Below are 23673 nucleotides of genomic sequence, written 5' to 3' on the forward strand. Positions count from 1 at the left end.
GGAGGTGAAGAACTGTAAACAGGAAAAAGATTCATTACTACAAAAATTTAGGATCCCAGAGATAAAAACCAGTACAACAAAGAGTGAAATCTCAGCTCCCAAAGTCCTTCCTGGGATGTCCTCAGGCCTGTCACCCAGTGTTACCCCGTTGGAGGCCAAAAGAGCCAAAAGCAGCAGGGGCTGAAGGCGTCTGCTGCTGGTCCCCTAGAGGGGTCCCTGTTTTAGGGCAGAAACAAAACCCCTGAATGACTTCCTTACTTTCGAAAACAGCCTCCCACCGAATTCTGTGAAGGAGCTCAGCCACTGATTAGAAATAAAGGTTTGATGTTCAAATCTACAGAGGTGATCCATTCACTGAAAACCATAACTCACTCAGACTTATTTAAAATGGGTGTCCTCTCTCACTGTTTTAAAACTTTGGCTCAGCTTTGTGAGACCACAGTAGACAGTTCTGAGACTCCTATCAACAGAAGTCTGACTCAGAAAATGAATTCTTTGGTCTCTTTCTCTTCCTCTCTCCCTCTCCCTCTTGGTGGAAGTAGTTTGGTATTTCGGTCCTCCACTGCAGTCTCAGGACTGCTCAAGATTTGTTTCCACACAATTTCTGAGGCAGAACAAAACTCCCTCTTCCTGTGGGGCAAGGACTCTGGGCCTGGCCTCCTTACCTCCTTAACCGGTTCAGAATCCTTTGAGCTCAAACCCAAACAATTTGAATCTCATCAGACCAAAGACAAGATCCTCCCAAGCCCCCGCCCCTCAAAGCCATTTAAAGCCAAATCAAAACAAAACAAAAAGGAGGGTTTTAATCAGAAAAAGAATCTTTTTAATTTGTATAATTTATTAGAAGCTTCTTAGGAACTATATTTAAGCCAAATATCTACATAAGTTACAACAGAAAAAGACTGACGCCGCAAATACCAAACTGCCAAATAATATACACAGATTTGTCAATGCCCATAAAAAATGTGAAGGGCTGGGGACTGGGAGTGGTTTTTCTTTTTACAACAAAATGTACAGATTACTAAAAACTAGGCATTTAGTCCAACTTTTGACAGCGTTTTACAGCTACAAGTTCACATTAAACAAACTATTTTCGCGGAGGGCGGTCGCCGCTGAGCCTAGGCGGCCAGAGGGTGCCGGGGAGGGGGCACTTCCTTTGTGTCAGTGACAAGTGGGTTATGTTGAAGACTCTTTCCTCTCCCCAGCTCCCGTCCTCCCTTCAAAAAAAAAAAATTCCTGGTATTTACAAGCGAGTCCACTTTGCTGGCAGAGTGTGCCCAGAGTGAAGTTTGGTCTTTAGAGTCCAGAGCCGTGTCAGCACAGAGCCCTCTCCAATCTGTGCCCCGCCCTAGCGTGGGAAACCCATTTGAATCACCAAAAAGACACCCCCAAAGCTGTTTTATGCCCTTCTCTGCTTAAAGATTCCTTGAGATTGGATGCGCTTGGTTGTTTTCATTTTCTTTTTTTTTAAAAAAAAACCCACAAATTTTAGGGGGGGAAAAAAAAGAAAGACGTCCAGCAGTTTGGCCTTTGTGGTTTTTTTGTTCCTTGGTCTAAACGCGGCCAGGTTGTTAAGAAAAGTCGAAGCGCGTGGAGCAGCGGTGGATGGTGGTCTGTGTGGCGGGCAGGAGGGAAGCGGTGAGGCAGAGCGCTGGGCTAGGGCCGGCCCGGCGTCCTCTCACCAGGTCCGACCGTATAGCAAGGTGGAGCAGGACATGGTGCCGTAGTCCGAGCCCGAGGAGTTCAGGTGGGACAGGCTGGATACCTGGCCCTGCAGCGCCGCGGGGCTGGCGGCGTGGTGCGCCAGGTCCGGAGACTGGCCTGCGCTGCCTGGCTGGTGGCCCGGGTGTGCGCCAAGGCCGGCGCCACCGCTGCCCACGGAGATGGCCGCTGCCGCCGCCTGCGCGGCCTGCGCCTGCTGCTGCGCCTGCTGCTGCGCGTGGCCTTGTAGGCTGGCGGCGCCCGGCGCGGGGGCACCCGCCTGGCACGGTTTGCCGTCTTTCACCAGGACCGGCACCGCCACACGTCGCGGCGACTGCTGCTGAGCCTGTTGCTGCTGCGGGCACCCAGCGCCCCCGCCGCCCCCGCCGCCGCCGCTGTCCTGCTGCAGTTGCTGCTGCGCCGCCTTGTCCTTGGCCTGGCGCTTCATTTTGTAGCGGTGGTTCTGGAACCAGATCTTGACCTGCGTGGGCGTCAGGTGGATCATGCTGGCCAGGTGCTCGCGCTCCGGCGCCGACAGGTACTTCTGTTGCTTGAAGCGTCGCTCCAGCTCGTACACCTGCGCCTGCGAGAAGAGCACCCGGCGCTTCCTGCGCGGCGCGCTTGGCAGCGGGGCCATGTTCTTGCTCACGTCCCCCAGCGAGCCCAGGCCGCCCATGCCGCTCATGTTCATGCCGCTCGCCGGGCCCATGAAGCGGGAGACTGTAAGCGACAAACGCATAGCGTCGGCCGGGGCCAGGCCGAGCCAGGCCACCCCTGTTTTCCGCGCCATTGGCCCGCCCGGCCCGCCCCAACCGACGGCGCCCTCCTGACCCAGGCAGCCTAGCGCTGGGGCCCAAGAGGCCCATCCGCGGGGAACTGCCAGCGCCTGCCCCAGGCCGTACCGTCGAGGGGGCTGTACTGGAGCGCTCACAGCCCCAACCCTGGCTGCCCTCCCTCAGTCTCAGTTCCCTCTTTCGAACCAAAAGACGCAGTGGGGGAAAGGCCGCTTCTGCTCCTTTCGTGCCCAGCCCGGGTCAGAGCATTAGGATTAGCTGGCCACAGGCGGCGAACTGGGCTCAGGCCGGGAGCTGGGGTCCGACGGTAGACCCCAGTTTGGAGAGGTTAGGAGAGGGGGTGTTGACTTCCAAAAGCTGGAGCCCCCAGACGCTTTGCCTCTTGGCTTCTCTCCTGTCAGGCCCCAGTGAGGGCACCTGCTCGGACCCTTAGAGTCCCCTCTGGAACTGCGAGTCCTCCCACCTGCCCAGACTCCGCTGGAGAGAGGGCCGGGCCGGGCGCTCGAGTGCCTCCCAACAGGGCAGCCTCCCTCCTGGCCCGGTCTAGCCTCTCCGCGCTCTGCTCGCCCCTGCTTCTTGAGCTCGGGGTCGCTTCCCTCGGCTCCCCGAGGTCTTCTGCGCCGAGCAGAGCTGCCAGTCCACCGCGCCTAGGAGACGCCGAGTACCCGCATCTGACCGCAGGACCCCAGCGCTACCAAGTGCCTGTTCTTGGACCCCCAGCCGAGCAGGGGGAAGCATCCCCAGCTCCCGCACCCAAGTCCCTGGCGCCGCTGCCGGGCCGCCCTCCCTGATGCCCAGCGCGCAGCCTGCCGGCGCCGCGCCTTCTGGACGGCTCTCGCCGCACCTCCTGAGCTCAGCCCGCGGCCCCGCAGTGGGGCGGCCTCACTTACTGGCCGGGAAGCGCGGGTCTGGGTTGGCGCCGTACCATCCGGGGCCAGAGGCGCTGTTCCTCATGGTGTCCTGGTACGGCGGCAGCTCGCTCATGTTGCCCAGGTTGCCGTTGCAGTAGCCCCCCACGGCGGAGTGCGAGAGCTGGGGCACCCCCGCCGCCGTCATGTGGTAGGCGGCGGTGACGGCGCCGTGGTGCCCCACGGCGTGCTGCTGCATGGCCGCTGCTGGCGGTGCCGCCTGGCCCTGCCTGTACGCCGCCAGCGGAGCCCCGAGGCCGCCGCCCTCCATGCCCACTTTCTTGTAGCTTTCCTCCAGGGGACTCAAGATGTCAGACACTGAGAACGGAGTCGTGTGCTTTGGACTCATCGACATGATTCGGCGGCGGCTGGAGGAGGAAGGAAGAGGAGGAAAAAAAAGGGAGAGGGGGAAGGCGAAGCCTCGCTGCTTTTTTTTTCTCCCTTTGCCAAATATTCTGGTGTTACCTTAACGCCGATCTTGTTGGATGTACACGTAACGGAGTGGACCGAGTCCTCCTTAATTGGCTTGAGTGGAGGCTCGGGGGCTGCCTCGCGTTTGTTTTAGCCCGGCGCCAGGTTTTAGGCAGCCACCAGAGGCGGGGCGTAAGCGCTAAAGCAACAAGACAATAGAAGCCTACATCTTGCCCGAGATAATTAGCTTACATGCTGATGACAAGGTAAACACCTTTAAGTTTCACTTGTCAGGATTTTTAGGTCTCAAAGAGAGAGAGAGGCAGAGACGAGACCCAAAGCATTTCCCCCCTCCCTTGGACACCCCCACCCCCATTTTTTGTGGGGTACCAGAGGAGCGCGGGGAGGAGGTGGAGGGGAGGGGAAGGAGGAGGGAACCGAGAGCGGGGAGGGCAGGAGGTGGGGTGGGGGAGTAACAGAGGAGGAGAGATGGTTGAGAGGAAGGAAGGTGAATGCTGCTTTGCAACCAACTTGCGGAGTTACAAAGTGGAACCACTTTCCAATTCGGTCGGGGTTCCCCGGGCACGGACAGGTCTTTAGGAGGAGGGGGCTGAGGGACAGGGTGGGGGTTTCACCTGAGCCTGCCGGGGCTGCTCCTCCCTCCCGCCGCGGCCTCCCAGCCCCGCGCCTTCCCACTGCCTCCGGACCACATCGGGCTTCGCTGCGCTGAGCCCCAGTCGCCAACAAATGAGCGAGCGAGTCTGGGGACGAACCCTGGGGCCGCACTGTTGGTCTACGTGTCTGTCAGTCTGTCTGCCTCTCTTCTGCCGCCGTCAGAGGGACACCTCTGCTCCCCGCCCCCTTTCCCCCTACCCGAGAGAATCCGAGCGGGCGGAGGGGGCGCTGAGTAGGGGATCGACTGCCTCCCGGAGGCTGTCCCGGATCCCCGAGCCACAACCCGCCCCCGCAGCTCAGGGGTTTTTCAGTGGGCCACCCCCGCTAACACGCCTCCCCCCAGGTCTTTCCCCACCCCTACCCCCGGCCGAGCAAACACAGCACTGGCCCCCAGAGCTGGGAGGATGGGAAGGGGTCTCACGGGAGGGTTCGTCACTGAAGTTGCCCCACCTCGAACAAACCTGGTGTCCCTGACCCTCGCCCATCTCCCAGACACGCGGGGATCTGGGGCTGGAGCTGACTTTCCGAGGACATCACAGCCCCAGCACCCAAGCCCAGAGCCACGCTGTTTTCCCCTCTGATGCTTCAGGGAGCGCGCGAGCAGGGAGCGGCGTGAGTGCCCGTCTGTCTGTTGCCGGGCGGAACTGAGCCTGAACCCCGGCGGCTGGAGCGCCGGCCAGGAGGGGGCGAATGCCGAGGTGCGGGCAGCTCAGCGGGCGGGAGGCTGGGCCGAGGCTCGCCTCCGCCCGCAGCTCAGCCATGCAAAAGTGCTCTTGCTTCCCGGGAATAACCAAATATCTTTGTTTAAAGTGGTAGCGTAAATGGCCAGTCGCTTTGTGGCCACGCTGGATATTAGTAGATGAGGATCATTCTGCTTCAATTGGGCGCCTCTCATCCGACGAGCAAGAAACTGCTTAGGAGGAAGAGGGTTTCCTGTCTGCGCGTTCCCAGGCTTCAAGTGTGGGCCCCGCGCCTTGAGGGTCCTTGGGCGCCTGGCGAGGGGGAGCTGTGGGCTGCGCTCCCCAGCGGAATCGGGGGTGTCCCCCCGCGTTGCTCCGGCCAGGCCAGGGCCTGCAGCCGAGTCGACTACCGAGTGGAGCACTGAACGGCGCGGATTTTGAGACCGACTCCGGTTTTTGTCTTTGGATTTTAAACGTTTTTATCATTGTTTTTGTTTTGCTTTCTCCTTAGCTGTTTTAGTCTCCTCTGCGCGCCAGGGGCTGGGAGGGCGGAGCGCTCCCCGGCCGGCCCCGGCAGGTGCCTCCAAGACACCCGCGCTGGTCAAGGAGCTTCTTGAATTTAGTTTTTGTTTTCACATTTTCTTTCCCCTCCTTGTAGAGAAGGAGCTCCTGATCATGACGAACAGGCAGTTTTGAGCTACTTAATTCATCCGGGCTCCCTTTTTTTATTAATAGCAATTACAGTAGAGAAAGTTTTATTTATTTTTAAAGATTTCAGCCCTCTCCTTGAAGAGAGCTCTTACTCCCTCAATACAAAGCCAACTTCTATAATAACATTCGCTTTTCTCACCGCCTACCTTCTTTACCAGGGGAAAGAAAGCTCAGGACACCCTCCGCCCTCCCACCTGCGCCCGCGTTTTTGTGCGGTCCCCACGGCAGAGCTGGGGAGGCCACCCTACGTTTGCGCAGGGAGACGCGCTCGCCGCTGGTATTGCGAAAGACCAGAGCGAAGCCCGGCTCCTTGCCCTTCCTTCCCAGGGGCTTCTCTGGGGGGCGCTCTCAGGCCCGGACGAACTGAGCATTGATCACTGTGGTGGCTAAGCAAGGAGGGGAGGCGACGCCGGGCTTAAGCGAACCACAGAGGAGAACTGGCAACGCTGAATACAGACCTTGTCTGTAGGCGCGACCTGGCCGGGCCTGAGTCCCGAATGGGGTCTAATTGCGAAGGCGGGGTGGGTTTCCCAGTCACCCAGCTTCTTTCTCTCACTCGCCATTATTTCATAGTTGTTTGTAAGTTTAAGGAACACCAAGTGTAGAATGTTGTACATCTCTTCCAGTCTCAACGCCATTTAGAAATGGAGATCAATCTTCACAAGGTTTTTGTGAGATTCAAGTAAGATGAAGCACATCAAAATGCTTTGAAAGCTTTGAATGTTTTTCAGCTCAGTGCCAGCACTGGAGATTGCGGTAGTTATTATCATGACTATCCCCACCCCCTCTTTAGGTCCCAAGACCTGAGTAAAAGGAAGAGTTGGGTGAATCTTCCACAGCCCCTAGGTCCTGTCTTCTCGGCCTTCGTCCCTTGGCAGCTTTTCAACCTCTCAGCAGGCCACAGGCGCACGTGGCTGGCAGCTCCCCGGCCTCCGGCTCTGACAGTCCGGGGGCAACCGGGCCTGCAGTTCTCCAGGAAACCCCCCGCCCCCCACGTCTCGTTCTGGACCAGGAACCCCCTCCCCAACAACCGCGCAGCAAGTGGCGACTCTGGGAGCTGAACTGGAGTGGAGCTCGAAGTGGCTGGGGCGGGCAAAGACTCCCGCTTCACTCTGGGACACAACTGGGACGGCGCTTCAACCTCTGCCTGCAGGCGTGCTTCTCGTGCGCACCAGCAAGCTCTCTATCCACCTCGCCTGGGCCTTTGCAGCGCCCTGCCGCCCAGGCTCCAGCGCCTCTACTACCCTAGCCCCTTCTCAACACGCGGCTCTGCCTTCTTCCCCAGTACCACTGCACTGCCGAAAATAAGCCCGGAGACTAAGGCACCTTGTAGGGAAGAGAAGGACATCTGTATCTCCAAGCTTATCCAAGCAAAGGCCTCCAGAGTCCCTCCCATGGCCCGAAACACCTCCCTCTGACCGAAGAGCGTCCTTTCTTTCCGCCGCCTCCTGGACTCATCCTAAATAGGGCAGACCCGGGCTAAACCAGTGATTTTTTTTTCCATGAATACGAAGAACCCCGATTGCACTTTGCGAAGTCTGCGCGTATTCCTCTATCCCGCAACTAGCTTGCTCCCGGGTGGAGTGGGCACAGTGGGGAGCGGTCAGGGCAGGGCAGGGCCCAACGCTGGCCCCTCGCGGAGCTTTCCCTGGCGCGGCCTCACACGGTCGCTGCCTCTATTCCGACCACGCTCTGCTTCGCTGGCTGCGGCTCCGCCAGGAATCCGAGGGGGCGCAGGCCCAGGCTCGGCCCTAGATGCGCGGAATCGCCATCAGCCTTTGCTTACACCAGCGTGGCCGCAGGGAAACTCCTTTCTCTCCCTCCAGTGTCACTTTGCGAGACAAGAACAGAGGGCTCATACAAAAGAAGGCTAATTTGGGGTCTGTAGCTTGGACCAGGTGGAACTGTGAGGAGGAACCACCTGTCTCACCGCCCCACCCCCCAACTGCTTTTTCTAACTCCCTTTGTGGTCCTCCACACCTCTTTAGGGCGCTGAGCCACTCTGTCTCCTGGTAGTGTTATTTTGCTCCAAGTTTTATCGCAATTTTTGATTCACTCGACAGTATTTATTCAGCTAGGGCTCTGTGCCAGGGACTACGCAAGGCCTGAAAATTCAAACTTAATCTAGATGCAGCTCCTACTCACACGGAACTTACACATTCACAATAAATCACCCAAATAATATGTAGTTACTTTCTGACAGATGTTACTGCAGGATCCAGTGAGATAGAGAGGGTTGTAATGGAGATTCGTGTGTGGGTGTTTGCACCATTTCTTGATCTCTCAGCATTCCAAGGTCGTGAGAGGAGTCCTTGAGTGGAAGTCCGTCCTAGGTTTGAACCCTGGCTTTGCCTTTTTCCAGCTGTGCAGTACCGCTCTTGTGGGCTCCCGCCACACCCTGGAGTCACTCCCATCACAGCCAGAGTAAACCAGTGTGTGTTTTCTGGCTTCCCTCCTTGAGGGTGAGCCCCTGTTTTATCTATCTTTGAACCCCCCAGTGCCTCGAGAAACGCTAAGGAAACACAGCCTCCGAGCACCTGTTTCCTGAGCTGTAAAAAATGGTCACAACCTGCCCTGTGTACTGGCTTGGTTTGTGCTAGGGATCCAAACAATTCAGGATGAGATCATGTGCCTGAGTTTGTAGATCACAAAAGTCGCTAATAGAAGGAGTTATTCCTTCTGATTCTGTATTTTGGATTTAGAGAAACTGTGACTCTAGGCCTCTGACCTTCAACAAGAAACACTTGGGCCCCTCAGTTGCTCCCGCAGTCTCCCACAGCTAGGCACAGGCTTCTAAGCCGGGCTGAGCTGGGCTCGCGAGTGCCATCGAGGCAACCAGGCGCAGGGAGCGGAAGGCAGGAGTGTAACTGGGCGCTGGGGGGCGCTGCTCCGCAACCCCAAGATCCGAGGAATGCCTCCGGGGGATGATTTCTCTCTGGAGGGGTCTCGCAGGGCCCCCTCTGCGCTGCTTTCTCAGGCACCAGAACCGAAATCCTCGGGAGGGACCGCGGGAGCCCGGGGCGTGCAGACAGGCGGCTTTCACAGACGCAGCGGGAGGAAGGATCCCTCTACTGCTCCCTTTCCCGATTTGACCGTCTAGGGCCTTTGAGAGGACTTTCCTTTTGGGAACGCTTTTCTCAATTCGTGGCCTGTGGGCAGGCTGGGGGTGGGGCGCCAAGACATCCGAGCGCGGCTTCCGCTTCTCCCTTTCCCTCACAGGCATGCTCTACGGAGGGTATGGGAGGCGAGGGCGCGTCTATGAGGGCCAGAGTCCGCGAAGAGAGTCCGGCCCTTAGGCCTTTGGTGTTGAAGAATCTGCTCCTCTGTCGGGTCAAGCCCCACTAGAAGTTAACACCTGTGGTCTCCAAACTTGCCTATTTTCCTGTCACGCAGTTCAAGCCAAGATTCAACTCGTCTTGAATTTTTGTATTTAGAGCCCCTACCTTCTCCACCGACTCCAGGGGCGCCCTCTGGCGGGAAGGGGCCTGGGGTAGGAGGGAACCTGAGGGAGCGGGTTACAAAGCAGAGAACAACGGGAGCTCAGCAGCCCCCTTTGAATTGCGAGGAAACCAAGACTGAGACGGGAGGTAACCGACCCTGTGAGGCCCGCGCTGCCGTGCTCCGCCGCGAATCCGCCAGACGCCCCCGTCGGAAGGGGCGGGAACACCCCCGGGGGCGCTCTAGGGCTCGTGCTGCTCTAAGGTAAGTTTCGCAGCTGCTCCTGATAATTAAAGGACAGATTCCCGAAGCATCCTTGTGGCTGCGCGGCTGTTTTCGCCCCAGGACCTGTGCAGCCTCATTCAGGTTTAGGTAGTCGAAACCTATAGCTCTTTCTGCCCCCTGTTCCCCCACAAATCTCAGTCCCAACAGTGGGAGCCCGTGGGCCTTGGGTGTTCGCGTTTCCCGCCGTCTTGACAGCAGCGCTGGGGTTCCCTCCTCCGCTCCTTTCCTCCTCTCCAACCTCCCACCACAGCCCGTCTCCCCCACATCCCCAACACTTGTCCCAGGCAGTTTCCGGTGGCCGCAGTATCAACCCCAGGCCATTGGGGTGGGGGTGAGGGAAGGGTGGAGGGGGAATCTCCGAGGCCCAAGGTTTTCTGGGACTTGAGGGAGGCTGAATTCTCCCTCACTGCCTAGGACTTGTGGTCTGAAGGTTGCAGACCGAGGCGATCCGCAGCGCCCTCTTCCGGCGGCCGTCTGGAGAACTGCAGCTTTAGAGCGGTCTCTGGCAAGCTTTGCTACTGGTTTCCGGCTAGGGAAAACTGGTAGTGGTCAGAGACTGGTAGTACATCATCCACGCATTCGCTCATTCTAACTGTCCGCCCGACCATATGTCAGGCTGTCTATCGGTCCACCCAAAGCCAATATAAGTTATGATTGACTCTTTGAATCACCCAGTCTCCTTGCACCTGCTATTTGAAAGAGCCCAGGTGTAGATCAGGGCTTGGAAGCTGCTCTTATGCCTAAAACCCTCTTTTAATTATGCTTTGCTTCGGAATCTTGTTATGCGAATGTCCTGTCCAAGTCAGAGGGCATTTGGAGGCATATTTGGTGACCAATGGAGTAGCTTGCACTTTCTGCATGTCCTTTCTGGAGGAGGCAGTGGCCCTATTAGCTCGACAGCCTGACACAAGGGGGTTCTGCCTTGTGTTGCAGCAGTAGGAGCATAACCTTTAGAAAATATTGGAGTAGGAAAACTTCTGGGACTAGCTACACTCGATGGGTGCCTTCCAGCTCTCCAATCTATGGTACCAACTCACTCAGGCAGGCTTTCCCCCAAATTATTCCCCCTTCTTTGGACTCTGGTCAAAACCAGATCCTCTCCACCCTCCCAAACCCATCCCAGCCAATATGCCCATGTTACTCTGCTATTCTTTTTCACTTAGCCAGAAAAATCGTTCTTTCCAGCCCCACAACTAAGTCATATCCTTCTCTTTAAAAATCCAATTGCCTCTTCTGACAACTAAATGCCTGACACATAGTGGGAGCTCAATATATGTGTGCAGAATAAGTGGATGAATCTCTATTACACTTTTCTGTTACATTAATAAGCAATTCATCCTAGTTGAATGATTTCCTAATTGCCATGTGTTTATGTTCTTTTTAGGCAGACCGTAAGCTCCTTATTTTCTGTTTTTCATTGTTTTGTTTTTTTCCCCCAAGACAGGGTCTCTCTCTGTTGCCCAGGCCAGAGTATAGTGGTGTAATCATAGCTCACTGCCACCTCAAACTCCTAGGCTCAAGCAATCCTCCCTGCTCGGTCTCCCAAAGTGTTGGAATTACAGGCATGAGCCATCGTGCCCGTCCAGCTCCTTGATTTTAACAGCCATCTCAAAAACACTTAGACATGTTCCTAGAAATGTGCCCAGTGCTCTGAGGCATTTGATAATGTTAATCACCCCTTTCTAAAATTCTCTCATTGGCTGCAGAGTCACCACTCTATCATGGTTCTCTTCCTCCATCTCTGGACATTTCTTCTCAGAGACCAGGGTTGAACTCCCATCCTGCACTGTATACCCATCCCCGTGGCTTCAGCTGCCACCTGTTGTTGATGGCTCCTAAATCCATACCTCTAGCCAACCTCTCTTCAGAGCTTCCAATCTATATTTTCAGTTGTTTACCTCCTTATGTGAATTTCTGCCAAACTTAACATATCCAAATCTGAACTTACACTGTCCCAATTTGCTTCTTGTCCTGTGTTCTTGATCTAGGTGAATGGCATGAACATCTCCCAATTCCTGCCACCCCACTCCTTCACCAAGCTCCTGTGCTAGTCAGTTCTGTCTGCCATAACAAAACACCACAGACCAGGTGGCTTACACAATAAAAATTGGTTTTCTTAGAGTTCTGGAGGCTGCAACATCCAATATCAAAGCCTAGCAGGATTTATTTGCTGGTGAGGGCACTGTTACTGGCTTGCAGAGAGACGCCTTCTCCATATGTCTTTGCATAGCAAAGAGAGATCTTTTTCTATATAAGCCACAGTCCTAATAGATTAGAGCCCCACCCTTATGACTTCTTTTAACCTTAATAACCTTCTGCTAGGGTTTGCATGTGTGCCATCCAAAATTCCAGTGTTGCCAATGCGATAGTATTAAGAGGTGCAGCCTTTAAGATGTGATTAGGTCATGAGGGATCCTCCTTCCTTAATGAGATTAAGGATCTTATAAAAGAGGCTTCATGAAACATTTGGCTAGCTTGCAGTCTTGCTCTTCTCCCATGTGAGGACACAGTGTTCCTCCCTACAAGGCCCTCACCAGGTACCAGCGTCTTGACCTTGGACTTCCGAGCCTCCAGAACTGTGAGAAATAAATTTCTGTTGTTTCTAAACTACCCAGTCTCAGCTATTCTGTTATATCAGCACAGATGGACTAAGATACCTTCTAAAGATCCTATCTCCAGAGAGAGTAACACTGGGGGAGGGGGAGTTAGGACTTCAACATCTGAATTTTAGGGGAACACAATTCAATACCTGCTCAGAAGCCAAATACCTCGATATCAACCTTTTCCTCTCCCTCATCCAATTGGTCATTAAGTCATTTCCATTTCACATCTTAGATGTTTCCCAAATCCAGCCCCACTTCTTCCTCACCAGTTCTCTCCATTCACTGCCTCAACCGAGGCCATCCATCATCTAATACCTAATCGTCTAGCTCTTATTCCTACCCTAGGCTCTCCCAGTCTAGTCCACAATCCTGTCCACAGGACAGAGTCCAACTTATCTCTCCAAACTAATTTCTTCCTGCCTCCCTGCCTACCCCCTCATAACCTACTTTTTAGCTACTCTAAACTTCTCACTTTTTTCATTTTGTACAACTTTATTAAAGTATAACTGAGAGAGAGAGTGAGAGGGAGTTGTTGTGTGTTTTTTTTTGTTTTGTTTTGTTTTGTTTTTTGAGATGCAGTCTTGCTTTGTCACCCAGACTGGAGTACAGTGACCAGATCATAAGTCCTGCAGCCTTGAACTACTGGGCTCAAGAGATCCTCCTTCCCCAGCCTCCTGAATGGTGGGACTACAGGTGCACACCACCATGCACAGTCAAGTTTAAATTTTTTTTTTTTGTAGAGACAGGGTCTCACTATGTTGTTCAGGCTGGTTTCAAACTTCTAGCCTCAAGCAATCCTCCCACCTCAGCCTCCTAAAGCACTGGGATTACAGGTGTGAATTACTGTGCCCAGCTTGATTTTCTATATTGTTTTTCTGTTTTTCATTTCAATGATTTCTGGTCTCATTTCTGTTTCTTTTATTCTACTAACATTGTGTTTAATTTGCTCTTCTTTTTCTAGTTTCTTAACATATAAGCTGAGGTCATTGATTTGAGGCTACACTAGCTTCCTATGGCTGTTGTAACAAATTACCACAAACTCAGAGGTTTAAAGATCAGGAATGTATTCTCTCACAGTTATGGGAGCTAGAAGTCTGAAATCAAGGTGTCCGCAGATCGTACTCTCTCCAGAGGCTCTGGGGAGATTCTGTTCCTTGCTTCTTCCAGCTTCTGGAGGCTTTTGGCATTCATTGGCTTGTGACACATTTCTCCAGTCTGTCTCCATTTCCACATGGCCTTCTCCTTTGTATGTGTTTCTCTTTGTCTGTCTCTTATAAAGATGCTGTGATGACATTGAAGGTCCACTCAGATAATCCAGGGTGATCTCATCTCAAGATTCTCAATTATATCTGCAAAGACTCTTTTTCCAAATAAGGTAATATTCAAAGGTTCTAGTGATTAGGATGTGGACTTATCTTTCCAGAAGCCACAATTCAGTCCACACAGAGACCTTTCTTCTTTTCTAAACAGGCATTTAGTACTCAGAATTTCCCTCTAAGCACTACTTTAGCTGCATCCCACACATTTTTATAGGTTATGTTTTCAGTTTCATTTTCAAGTCAGTGAAAACATGTTCAAATTCCCCTTTTGATGCCTTCTTTGACTCTTGAGTTATAGAGACTTATGTTCTTTAATTTCTAAATGGTGGTTTTCTAGAGATCTTGCTGCTATTGGTTGCTAATTTGATTCTGTTGTGATCAAGGTACTTGGTATGACAGGAAACCTTTCAAATTTATTGAGGCTTGTTTAATGGCCCAGAAAATGATCTGTCTTGGTGGATGTATATGCACATTTGAAAGGAATCCTTGCTCTGCTGTTGTTGAGTGGAGTGTGTATAAATGTCAATTCGGTCAACTTGTTCCATGGTGTTATTCAAGTCTTCCATGCCCTTATTGTTATTCTGTCTACTATTGAGAGAGACGTGTTGAAACCTTCATCTATAATTGTGAGTTTCACTATTCTCCTTATAGTTCTATCAGCTTTTGCTTCATGTATTTTGAAGATCTGTTACTAGGTTCATAAACACTTAGGATTGTTATGTCCTCTTGAATTCAATATTTTATCATTATGAAATGATCTCTTTTTTATCTCTGCTAATATTCCATGTTCTGAAGTCTTTTTCTGATTATTTAGACCAGTTTCATTTAATATGGTTATTGATATGTTGAGTTTAAATATACTATCTTGCTGTTTGTGTTCTATTTGAGACTTCAACTATGTCTTAATTTTCCTCTTTTTATGCCTTTTTTTGGGGGATTGAGTGTTTTCTACAATTTCATTATATCTCCTTTTTTGCATATTAGCAAAACATTTTCATGTGTTATTTTAGTGGTTGCTTTGAGATTTAATTTAGCATCACAGTCTACTTTCAAATTATACTATACCACCTCATATATAATAGAAGATCCTTACAACTGCACACTTCTATTTTTTTCTCTTCTGGTTTTTGTGCTATTGTCTTATATTTTACTTCTAAATATATCCACAATAAATGTTTATTATTTTTGTCTTACACAGTCAGTACTCTTTTAAAGAGATGTAAATAGTAAAAAAAAATTCTTTTATATTTCACACATAGTTACTATTTCTGGTGCTCTTCACTCCTTTGTGTAGGCTCATATTTCCATCTAGTATTATTTTCTTACAAAGAATTTCTTTTCAACATTTCTTATAGTACTGGTCTGATGTTGATTAATTCTTTCAGCTTTGCCTGTCTTTATTTCATACTCATTTTGCAAATATATTTTCATTAGGTATAGAATTATAGGTTCACAATGTTTCTGGGGTTTTTCCCCCAGCACTTTGAAGATGTTGTCCCAGTGTTTTCTGGCTTAAACTGTTTCCAGGGACAGCACAAAAGTGTGGAGCACTGGGAGGGCTTCACCTCTACCTCAACAGTCTCCACAAACTCTCTCTAATCTCTGATATGGAAAATTAATTTTTAGTAGGTTGTGTAAGTGAAGTTTTATAGCCTTGCTTCCCATCTGCCTAAATGGCACACAAGATTGTTTTCCATCGCCGTATCCTCACTGTACATGGAAATTCTGGAACTCCCACCAATTGCTTCCAGAGCAGCGGCACATGTCAGAGTTAGACAGTCTATCATCCCAATTTTGAGCCCTTTCCAGGATATAACTGCCATTATTAAATGGTTATTTTTTCTTACCTAAGACTTTTTAAAATGATCCATGAAGATGTACTCTTTTGAGGATGCAAGGAGAGAATTACAGCATATATTTTTAAGAGGTTACCTTGTGCTTAATTGAAGTTATTCATTAAAGTCTTACAAACTATGTCTTAGGAGAACATAGAATTTCAGACCAATAGTAAGAAATGCATTAGCCTGGGCCTTTTGAGACCAAAGCTTGGGGAACACTCTTAGATAAAGGAATAGTCTTGGCTGGACCCTTCCTTCTGGCAAGATACATTCCAGGCATTTTGGCATTCATATTACAAGAGAGAGGTAATATATTCCCTATTTTTATAGATGAGGAAACCAAAGCCCAGAAAGGTTAAGTAAATTGCTGAAGATTACATGGCTAGTAAGTAGTAGAACTAAGTTTTGATTGTCAACATGTCATATTCCAAACCACAAGAGGAGTCATTGCCTAAATAATCAGACCTTTAAAGAATTCTCTACCTATCCCCCATTCAACATCTTGAAATTTTATAGTTATTTTGACAGCAAGATAGTTCAAATATCTATTCATCTGCTTGGGGAGTTTCTTTGTATTACTCCCTTGTCTAGCTCCATAGATGTCAAACTTTAATGTGGACAAAAATTATTCTATCAAAGTATAATCTCAAATTTTGTTACCATTTTATGAGTTTTCTAGGGTACTTTTGGTATTATTAAATTTTACCTTAAGGAGTGTCATATTTTAAACCTAACAACTAATTGTTATGGAACCACACTGCATTATTTCCACTATATTCAATGTTTCTCTAATTTTCAACAAATAGTTTCCAATCCTTTTGGGAAAATGTAGTAATAAGGAAAACACTGTGGGTAAGAGTATATTTACCAAGTTTATATGACTTTATTTTAGATTTCAGGGAGTGTGATTAATGAACCTGAAGAGTTTAAATTCTTGTTCGTAGTGAGGAAGACGACTTCTCAAAAGACAAAGTTAAGCATGGAAGTTTAATCTAAGACAGCAGCTGTCAAACTTTGGAGTGCATAAGAATAACCCAAAAAGCTTGTTTTAAGTGTATATTCTTGAATGGGTGTTCTGAGTCCAGTAATAAAAAGTACATTATCTGACTATGCCTTTTTCAGATAATAATGATAAACTCTGGACAATACACACACACACACACACACACACACACACACACACACACACACACACAAAATTATTTGAAGGCACCAGAGAGTGGTCAAAAGCAGAAAGAAACTGAAGAAGTTTCTAGTCACAAATGGAACTATTCACTGGGTAAGAATTAAGCTTACAAGGATATTCCACTGAGGACAATACTCATACCACACAGCACAGGGCAAATAGAAGGTGAGCGAAAAAGTCCAGTGTTTTTTATTTGAAGTGTCAGAGGATGGAGTTAGGGGCTGAAAGAATATCTGAAAGATTAAGGTAGGGAAATCCTAGAACAGAGGAATCTAGAGACTCTAAAATGTATTTTTCACAATGGCAGATTAAAATAAAAAATTACTAGGCATATGAAGACATAGAAGATAATTTCCAAAATCAGAAGAGAATGCAGTCAATAGAAACAAATCTCCAGGTTTGGAATTAGCAGAAAAGTACATTTAAAGATATATATATATATATATGTATATATATATATTCGAAGACAAATTAAAATATGTCAATAACTGAACAAATTGGGGAACTCTATCAGAGAAATGGAAGCTATTTTTAAAATGAATTGAAAATTCTCTAAAGAGCTATAGCATCTGAAATGGAAAAGAAAAATGTCTGGGATGAGCTGAAAGAAGGTTGGCGACAGCAGAAGAAAGAGCCAACTTGAATATAGAATTTATCCAGTCTGAGAAGCAGAAGGAATAAAAATTAAAAACAAAAACAGCCCCAGTGATCTGTGGGACAATATCAAATGATCAGAAACATAAAGCAAATTTATTTTATGCCCTATTAGATCATTAAACATGCAGAGATCGGTCGGGCGCGGTGGCTCACTCCTGTAATCCCAACACTTTGGGAGGCTGAGGCGGGCGGATCACCTGAGGTCAGGCGTTCCAGACCAGCCTGGCCAACATGGCGAAACCCTGTCTCTACTAAAAATACAAAAATTAGCCGGGCATGATGGTGCATGCCTGTAATCCCAGCTATTCGGGAGGCTGAGGCAGGAGAATCGCTTGAGCTCAGGAGGTGGAGGTTGGAGTGAGCGGAGATGGCGCCACTGCACTCTAGCCTGAACGACGAGAGTGAAACTCTGTCCCAAAAAAAGAAAAAAAACATGCAGAGATGAATTTTACATTTATAAATTATTTGTATCTTTCAGTGAATATTATTATTGTTGTTCGCATGGCCATCAAAATTTTTACCTCTGAATAAAGGCATTTCTTAACATTGGATTGGTTATAGCATGGAAGAAATTCAATCACTCCACCAATGTTGTGGCAAATACCTCAAAAGCACGATCAGTCCTATCATTTATGGCTGCCTTGATTAAGCTTCAAGGATAAAACTTAACACACTTCTAGACAATATACCTCAAAAGAGATTCTTCTACTTGCTTCACTAGCTAACCAAACAGAAATCATTATTGCTTGGCTTGGCTTCTCCTTCCAGCAGAAAATTAATCAACACCTTTGTTAAATATGCTATATAGATTTCTCTTTTTTCTGGGGGAGTGGGGACACTGTTGTTAAAGTAAGTCATCTCACCTTGTTTTTCAGCGTCCTTTAGTTGAATCTCATATTTTTGAAATTCATGAAATGCTTCTTTCATCAGTTTGTCTAGATCTACTTTTTGTCTTGAAAGTCCAACTAAGAATTTTGTTTTCAGTATAACGGATATAACCATTAGTAACTCCACAGCGATCTGTCTGTATCTATGTATTACTAGCTAGTTAATATTTCCCAACATATCTTCAACAAGAGAAAGAAATTCATAGAAGCCAGACACTCCTCCAATTATATTCTCTTCATATATGATTGTATCTCACAGGTTGGTTGCTATGGTATTTGATTCCTAGTTACCATGATACTATTAAGTGTTTGCTGCAGAATCTGCCATGCTTGGTCACAGAACTCAGTGAAAGTTCTATTAAAAGACTTATCAATTTGATGCCTGTTCAGTCAACGTCTTCCATTTTGTTGAGGCTGGAGAACCTCCAACAGAAGTTAAGCAAAGTTCAGTAGGTATTAAGCTGTGTCCTGCTTAAACTGGTGGACTTTATCAACCTGATGTATGCAACAGAAAGGAACAACTCTCATACATTTTAAAGCTGGGCTCATGGGTCCTTCCTGGTCATCATTAATGTGCCTTTATGTGAAAGTTAAGGCCCAAGCCCTAGAAGCACAGTATAGGTTGTACTTTATCTTGATATTCTGGTCAGCATCACATGATTTAATGGGAAAAAGACCTGTGGTTGGACTTTGAAACTGCAGCAATGTTGAGTTGACAGTTATTTCAAAATGATCCAGTTTATTCCACACAGTGTTTAATTATCAGATCTTGGAAGATTAATTATTTTAAGAGGCTCGTAAACTGAGATAGACCTTAAGAAATTAGATAAAGAGGATATAACTCCATCAAGTGAGCTGGCAATGCCAAATTAGTGAATCTAATCATAAGCATCACAAGCTAAACTTAATGGTTGGCCTGGAAAGTCTCTGTTCCAGAAACCTCCAAGGTCACTTTGGACGTGAATACCACACTCCTACCATTGTACTCAGTTTACTGCCTTGACATTTGATTCTTATTTAATTTTTTTTTATAGATGGAATCTCACCATGTTGCCAAGGCTGGTCTTGAACTCCTGTTGTTTTTCAACTTCCTTTAGTTGAATCTCATATTTTTGAAATTCATGAAAAATGAATTTCATGAATTCATGTTTTAATTCATTTCACTCAAGTGATCCTCCTGCCTCAGCTTCCTGAGTAACTGAGACTACAGGCATGTGTCACCATTCCAGGCCACTTGGTTCCTTTTATAGTTTCTATTTCTTCATTTATTACAAGCATATTTTCCTTTATGTCCTTTGAGCATAGTTATAATGCAGCTTTAAAATTCTTGTTTGCTAAATTTAACATCTGGATCATCTTGGGGTTGGTATCAATTGTGTATGGGTCTCATTTTCCTTTTTCTTCATATTTCTAGTAACATTGGCTTGCATCTGGTCCTTGTGAATGATTCATTGTGGAGGCTCTGTGAGTTTGCTACTGTGTGGAGTCTCTTCAAGAAAAAGCCATAAAAGAGAGATACTTCTCCAATTGCATTCTCTTCATCCAACTGTTGACTCTCTTATTCTTTTTGTCAGCTTTGAGTTATTCTCTGGGGCTTTTAGGTAGTCTTTTTATATTTTTTTCTGGAATTTACAGTTATCTGAAAAAGAATTGGTTAAATAGAAGCTACTTTGCCATTATGAGAAGCTTTTTTTTTTTTTTTACTTTTCATCTTTCTTTGTTGTTGTTGTTTTAGATATGGTGTCTCACTATGTTGAGCAGGCTGGAATGCAGTGACTACTCATAGGGATGATCAAAGAGCACTGCAGCCTCCAGCTCCTGGCCTGAAGTGATCCTCCCACCTCAGTTTCCTGAGTAGCTGGGACTACAGGCATGTGCCACTGTGCCTAGCTTTATTTTTGATCTGTCTGTGTCTTTACATTTTTTTTTTCTTGTAGATAACATATACTTGAGTCTTGCTTTTTTATCCAGACTGATAATTCATGCCTTTTAACTGGTGTATTTAGACCACATATAAAGTAATTTTTAGTACAGTAGTTTTAATTCTATCATACTTCTATTTGTCTAATATTTGTTCTCTCTGTTCTTTGTTGTTTTTACCCCTTTTTTCAGCCATCTTTTGGTAGTTCAGTATTTCTTTAGTATTCAGTTTTATCTTTGTCATTGGTTTATTTGCTATAACTCTTTTAAGAAATGATCTACAGTTTACAATATACATCTTTAACTTATAGTTTACTTTCAAATAATATTTTAGCACTTCACATATAATGTAAACACCTTATAACAGTATAATTCAATATTTCTGTTGTCATACATTTTACTTCTATATACATAATAAACAGTCTATTATTTTTAAATAATAAATTTTGAAACCAGGGAAACTATCTTTTATTCCTATTCATATATTTGCCATTTCTAGCACTCTTTATTCTTTTGTGTGGCTTTTATTTTCTCTCAGTATGAAGAACTTCCTTTAACATTTTTGTAGTTCAAGTCTGCTGACAACCAAGGTTTTCTTGGTCAAACAATGTTTTCTCCTGTGTTCCATTTTGAAGAATATTTTTGTTGACTATAGAATTCTAGGTTGAAAATTTCTTTTCTTTTTGAACCTTAAAGATGTTATTCTATTTTCTTCTGCCTTTATTATTTTTGATGAGAATTCACCTGTATTCTTTTTTGTGAAACAGGGTCTTGCTATGTTTACCAGGCTGGAGTGCATTGGCTATTCACAGGCACAATCATAGCATACTATAACCTCTAACTCCATGGTTCAAGTGATCCTTTTGCCTCAGCCTTCCAAGTAGTTGGGACTACGAGCATGTGCCCCCAGACCTGGCTTCTGTCATCCTTATCTTTGGTTTTCTGACTGTTTTTAATATTTTTCTCATTGTTATTATTTTCAGCAATTGTGTATTATGTGCCTTCATGGTTCTTTGTGATTATCATGCTTGAACTTTGTTGAATGTATTGGATATGTGGGCTTATAGTTTTCAACAAATTTGAAACATTTTTGGCCATTATTTATGTAAATAATTTTTCTGTCCCTTCTCTTTTTGGGCTTCAATTTTAAGGACACTAGACTGCTTGAAATTTTCTTATAGTTCATAAAATATTTGTTCTTTTTCTTCTTCTTCTTTGTGCTTTAGTTTGAATAGTATTGCCATGTATTCAAGTTTAGTGATTTTTTCCCCCTAATCTGTCTAATCTTCTTTTAAGCTTCCAGTAAATTAGTGATTTCAGATATTTTGTTTTGCATGTCTGGAAGTTCCATTTGCTGGTCTTCATGTCTTCTATTTCTTCACTCATTATGTTTATGTTTTTCTTTAAATCTTTGAACACATCTGTAATATCTGTTGTATGTGTGTTTTTTTTTTTTTTTTTTTTTTTTTTTTTGGTTTGTTTAATTGGTTTTTGTTTTTGAGATGGAGTCTTACTCTGTTGCCTAGGCTGGAGTGCAGTGGCCCAATCTTGGCTCAGTGCAACTTCTGCCTCCCAGATTCATGTGATTCTCATGCCTCAGCCTCCTGAGTAGCTGGGATTACAGGTGCCTGCCACCATGCCCAGCTAATTTTTGTATTTTTAGTAGAGACGGCGTTTTGCCATGTTGGTCACGCTGGTTTCAAACTCCTGACCTCAGGTGATCTGCCCACCTTGGCCTCCCAAAGTGCTAGGATTACAGGCATGAGCCACTGCACTTGGCCCTGTTTATTTGTTTTTTTGAGACAGAGTCTCTGTATCACCTAGGCTGGAGTGCAGTGGTGCAATCACAGCTCACTGTAACCTCAAACTCCTGGGCTCAAGTAATCCTCTTGCATCAGCCTCCTGAGTAGCTGGGACTATAGGCATGTGCCACTATGTCCAGCTAATTTTTTGATTTCACTATGTTGCCCAGGCTGGTCTTGAACTCCTGGCCTCAAGCGATTCTTCCACCTTGGCCTCTCAAAGTGCTGAGATTATAGGTATGAGCCACAGCACCAGGCCCTATAATAGCTATTTTAAAGTCCTTTCTACTGATCCCAACATCTCCTTTATTTCTGGGTTTCTTTCTATTGTCCAATTTTTTCTTCCGAGTAACATTTTCCTGATTCTTTACTTGCCGTCATTTTAAAATTGGATTTTAGATATTGTGAATATTACACTGTTGTGTGTTAAGATTTTGTTACTTTCCTCATTGAGTGTTGGATTTTGTTTGATCAGACAGACAAGTTTCTTGCTGATCAGCTTGGTCATTTGAGGACTTACTTTTAAGCTTTTAGAACAAAGCTAGAGTAGTCTTACCCTATATAGTTAGCTTAACTCTACTACTAAGGTGTGACATTTCTAGGATCTCTACTGAATGACCAGTGCAAACAAAATCTCTTCACTCTGTCTTATTAGAACCCAAACACTTCCCAGCCCAGTGTAAGCTATGGGAAATTTTTAATTTACAGCTTCATTCATTGCCTAGCCTTCTGGAATCTCATCCTATTTATGTGCTGCTTATATTCAAAGACTCAAGAGGACACTATGAATATTTCTGGAGCTCTTTTGTTGGCATAGCTCTCTTCTAGTGCTCTCACACATTCCACCCACCTCACCCTCCTCAAACTTTGATCCCTGTCTTCTCAACTTAGCAAGACTGCCATATGCTCTTGGGATTCCTTTCCTGTGTCATTGTCCAGGTTCTTATTGCAGGCAGAAAGCTTGGGTGATTGTAAGGCTCTCGTCATCTGTTTCTCTTTTCTCAGGGACCATAGTCCTGAACTATTTGTGACCTAATGTCTGAAAAGTTGTTTTATATGTTTTATCTAGTTTTCTACTTGCCTACAGTGGTTGGAGATGTTTGTCACTAGTTAGTAATAGCTGGAAGTGGTACCAGTGACCTAATTATTTTTACCCCCAGCAATTTTCTTCAAACCAAGAGCTAGAGTTAATGGAGTCACATTTGTATGAGCATAGAACAGACAAAATTGGACTTGGGTTGACAATCTTTTTTTCCTAGGAGGCAGCTGGAGAAAATGGTTACATAAGCCCCAGCACCTAAATCTTTTATGGATTGATTGTTACTTCTAATTTACTAAGCAAAGATAATAACATGTGCCAGAAAAGTAAATAAATTTCTGCTAAATAAAGTGTACATTCAATAGGACTGAACAAAGTCATTGCATGTTGAAGCGAAAGCCCCTTCTGAGAAACAACAAAATTACCAGAGAATTAAATCAAAGAGACTTTGAGAGAAACTAACCAATATTCTCAAACTTTGAAATGAAGTACAGGAAGCAAAGTGGGTCATGGATCAGATGAAAAGCTTTTTTAGTCAAGATTCAATTAGAGAAGCAGGGCTACTAGAAAATATAGATAGAGAGGTGGCTGATTGATTGATTGATATAAATATAGATATATTGAGACATATATCCCCGATATATATTTAACACACATGCATACATACACAAACACAGAACTTTGTTACAGGGATTTGACCTCAATTGTGAAAGCTGGTCGAGAAGTCTCTGTAAAGTGATATTAGAGCTTGAAGTTTCTCAGGACAGGCAGTTAGGAAGGGATGTAAACTTCAAGAGAGAAAGGACAAGCCAGAACCAC

At 46.5% G+C, this 23673-nt stretch overlaps 1 protein-coding gene across 2 annotated transcripts; it reads right to left on the reverse strand.

The window, feature by feature from the left end:
- Positions 1-508: 508 nt before the first annotated feature.
- On the reverse strand, positions 509-4776 carry NKX2-1 (NK2 homeobox 1). Of its 2 annotated transcripts, none has more exons than XM_034937456.4 (3): positions 4450-4776; positions 3386-3771; positions 509-2421 (listed from the first exon to the last, which is right to left on the reverse strand). In XM_034937456.4, the coding sequence occupies exons 1-3, from the start codon at positions 4524-4526 to the stop codon at positions 1679-1681; spliced, it is 1206 nt and encodes a 401-aa protein (XP_034793347.1). In that variant the 5' UTR covers positions 4527-4776; the 3' UTR covers positions 509-1678. The 2 variants fall into 2 exon arrangements, with proteins under 2 accessions (XP_034793347.1, XP_034793348.1); XM_034937457.4 differs by lacking the exon at positions 4450-4776 and adding an exon at positions 3869-3998.
- Between the last annotated feature and the right edge of the window lie 18897 nt (positions 4777-23673).

The sequence above is a fragment of the Pan paniscus genome, chromosome 15 (assembly GCF_029289425.2).
Source record: "Pan paniscus chromosome 15, NHGRI_mPanPan1-v2.0_pri, whole genome shotgun sequence".
NCBI classification, from domain to species: Eukaryota; Metazoa; Chordata; class Mammalia; order Primates; family Hominidae; genus Pan; species Pan paniscus.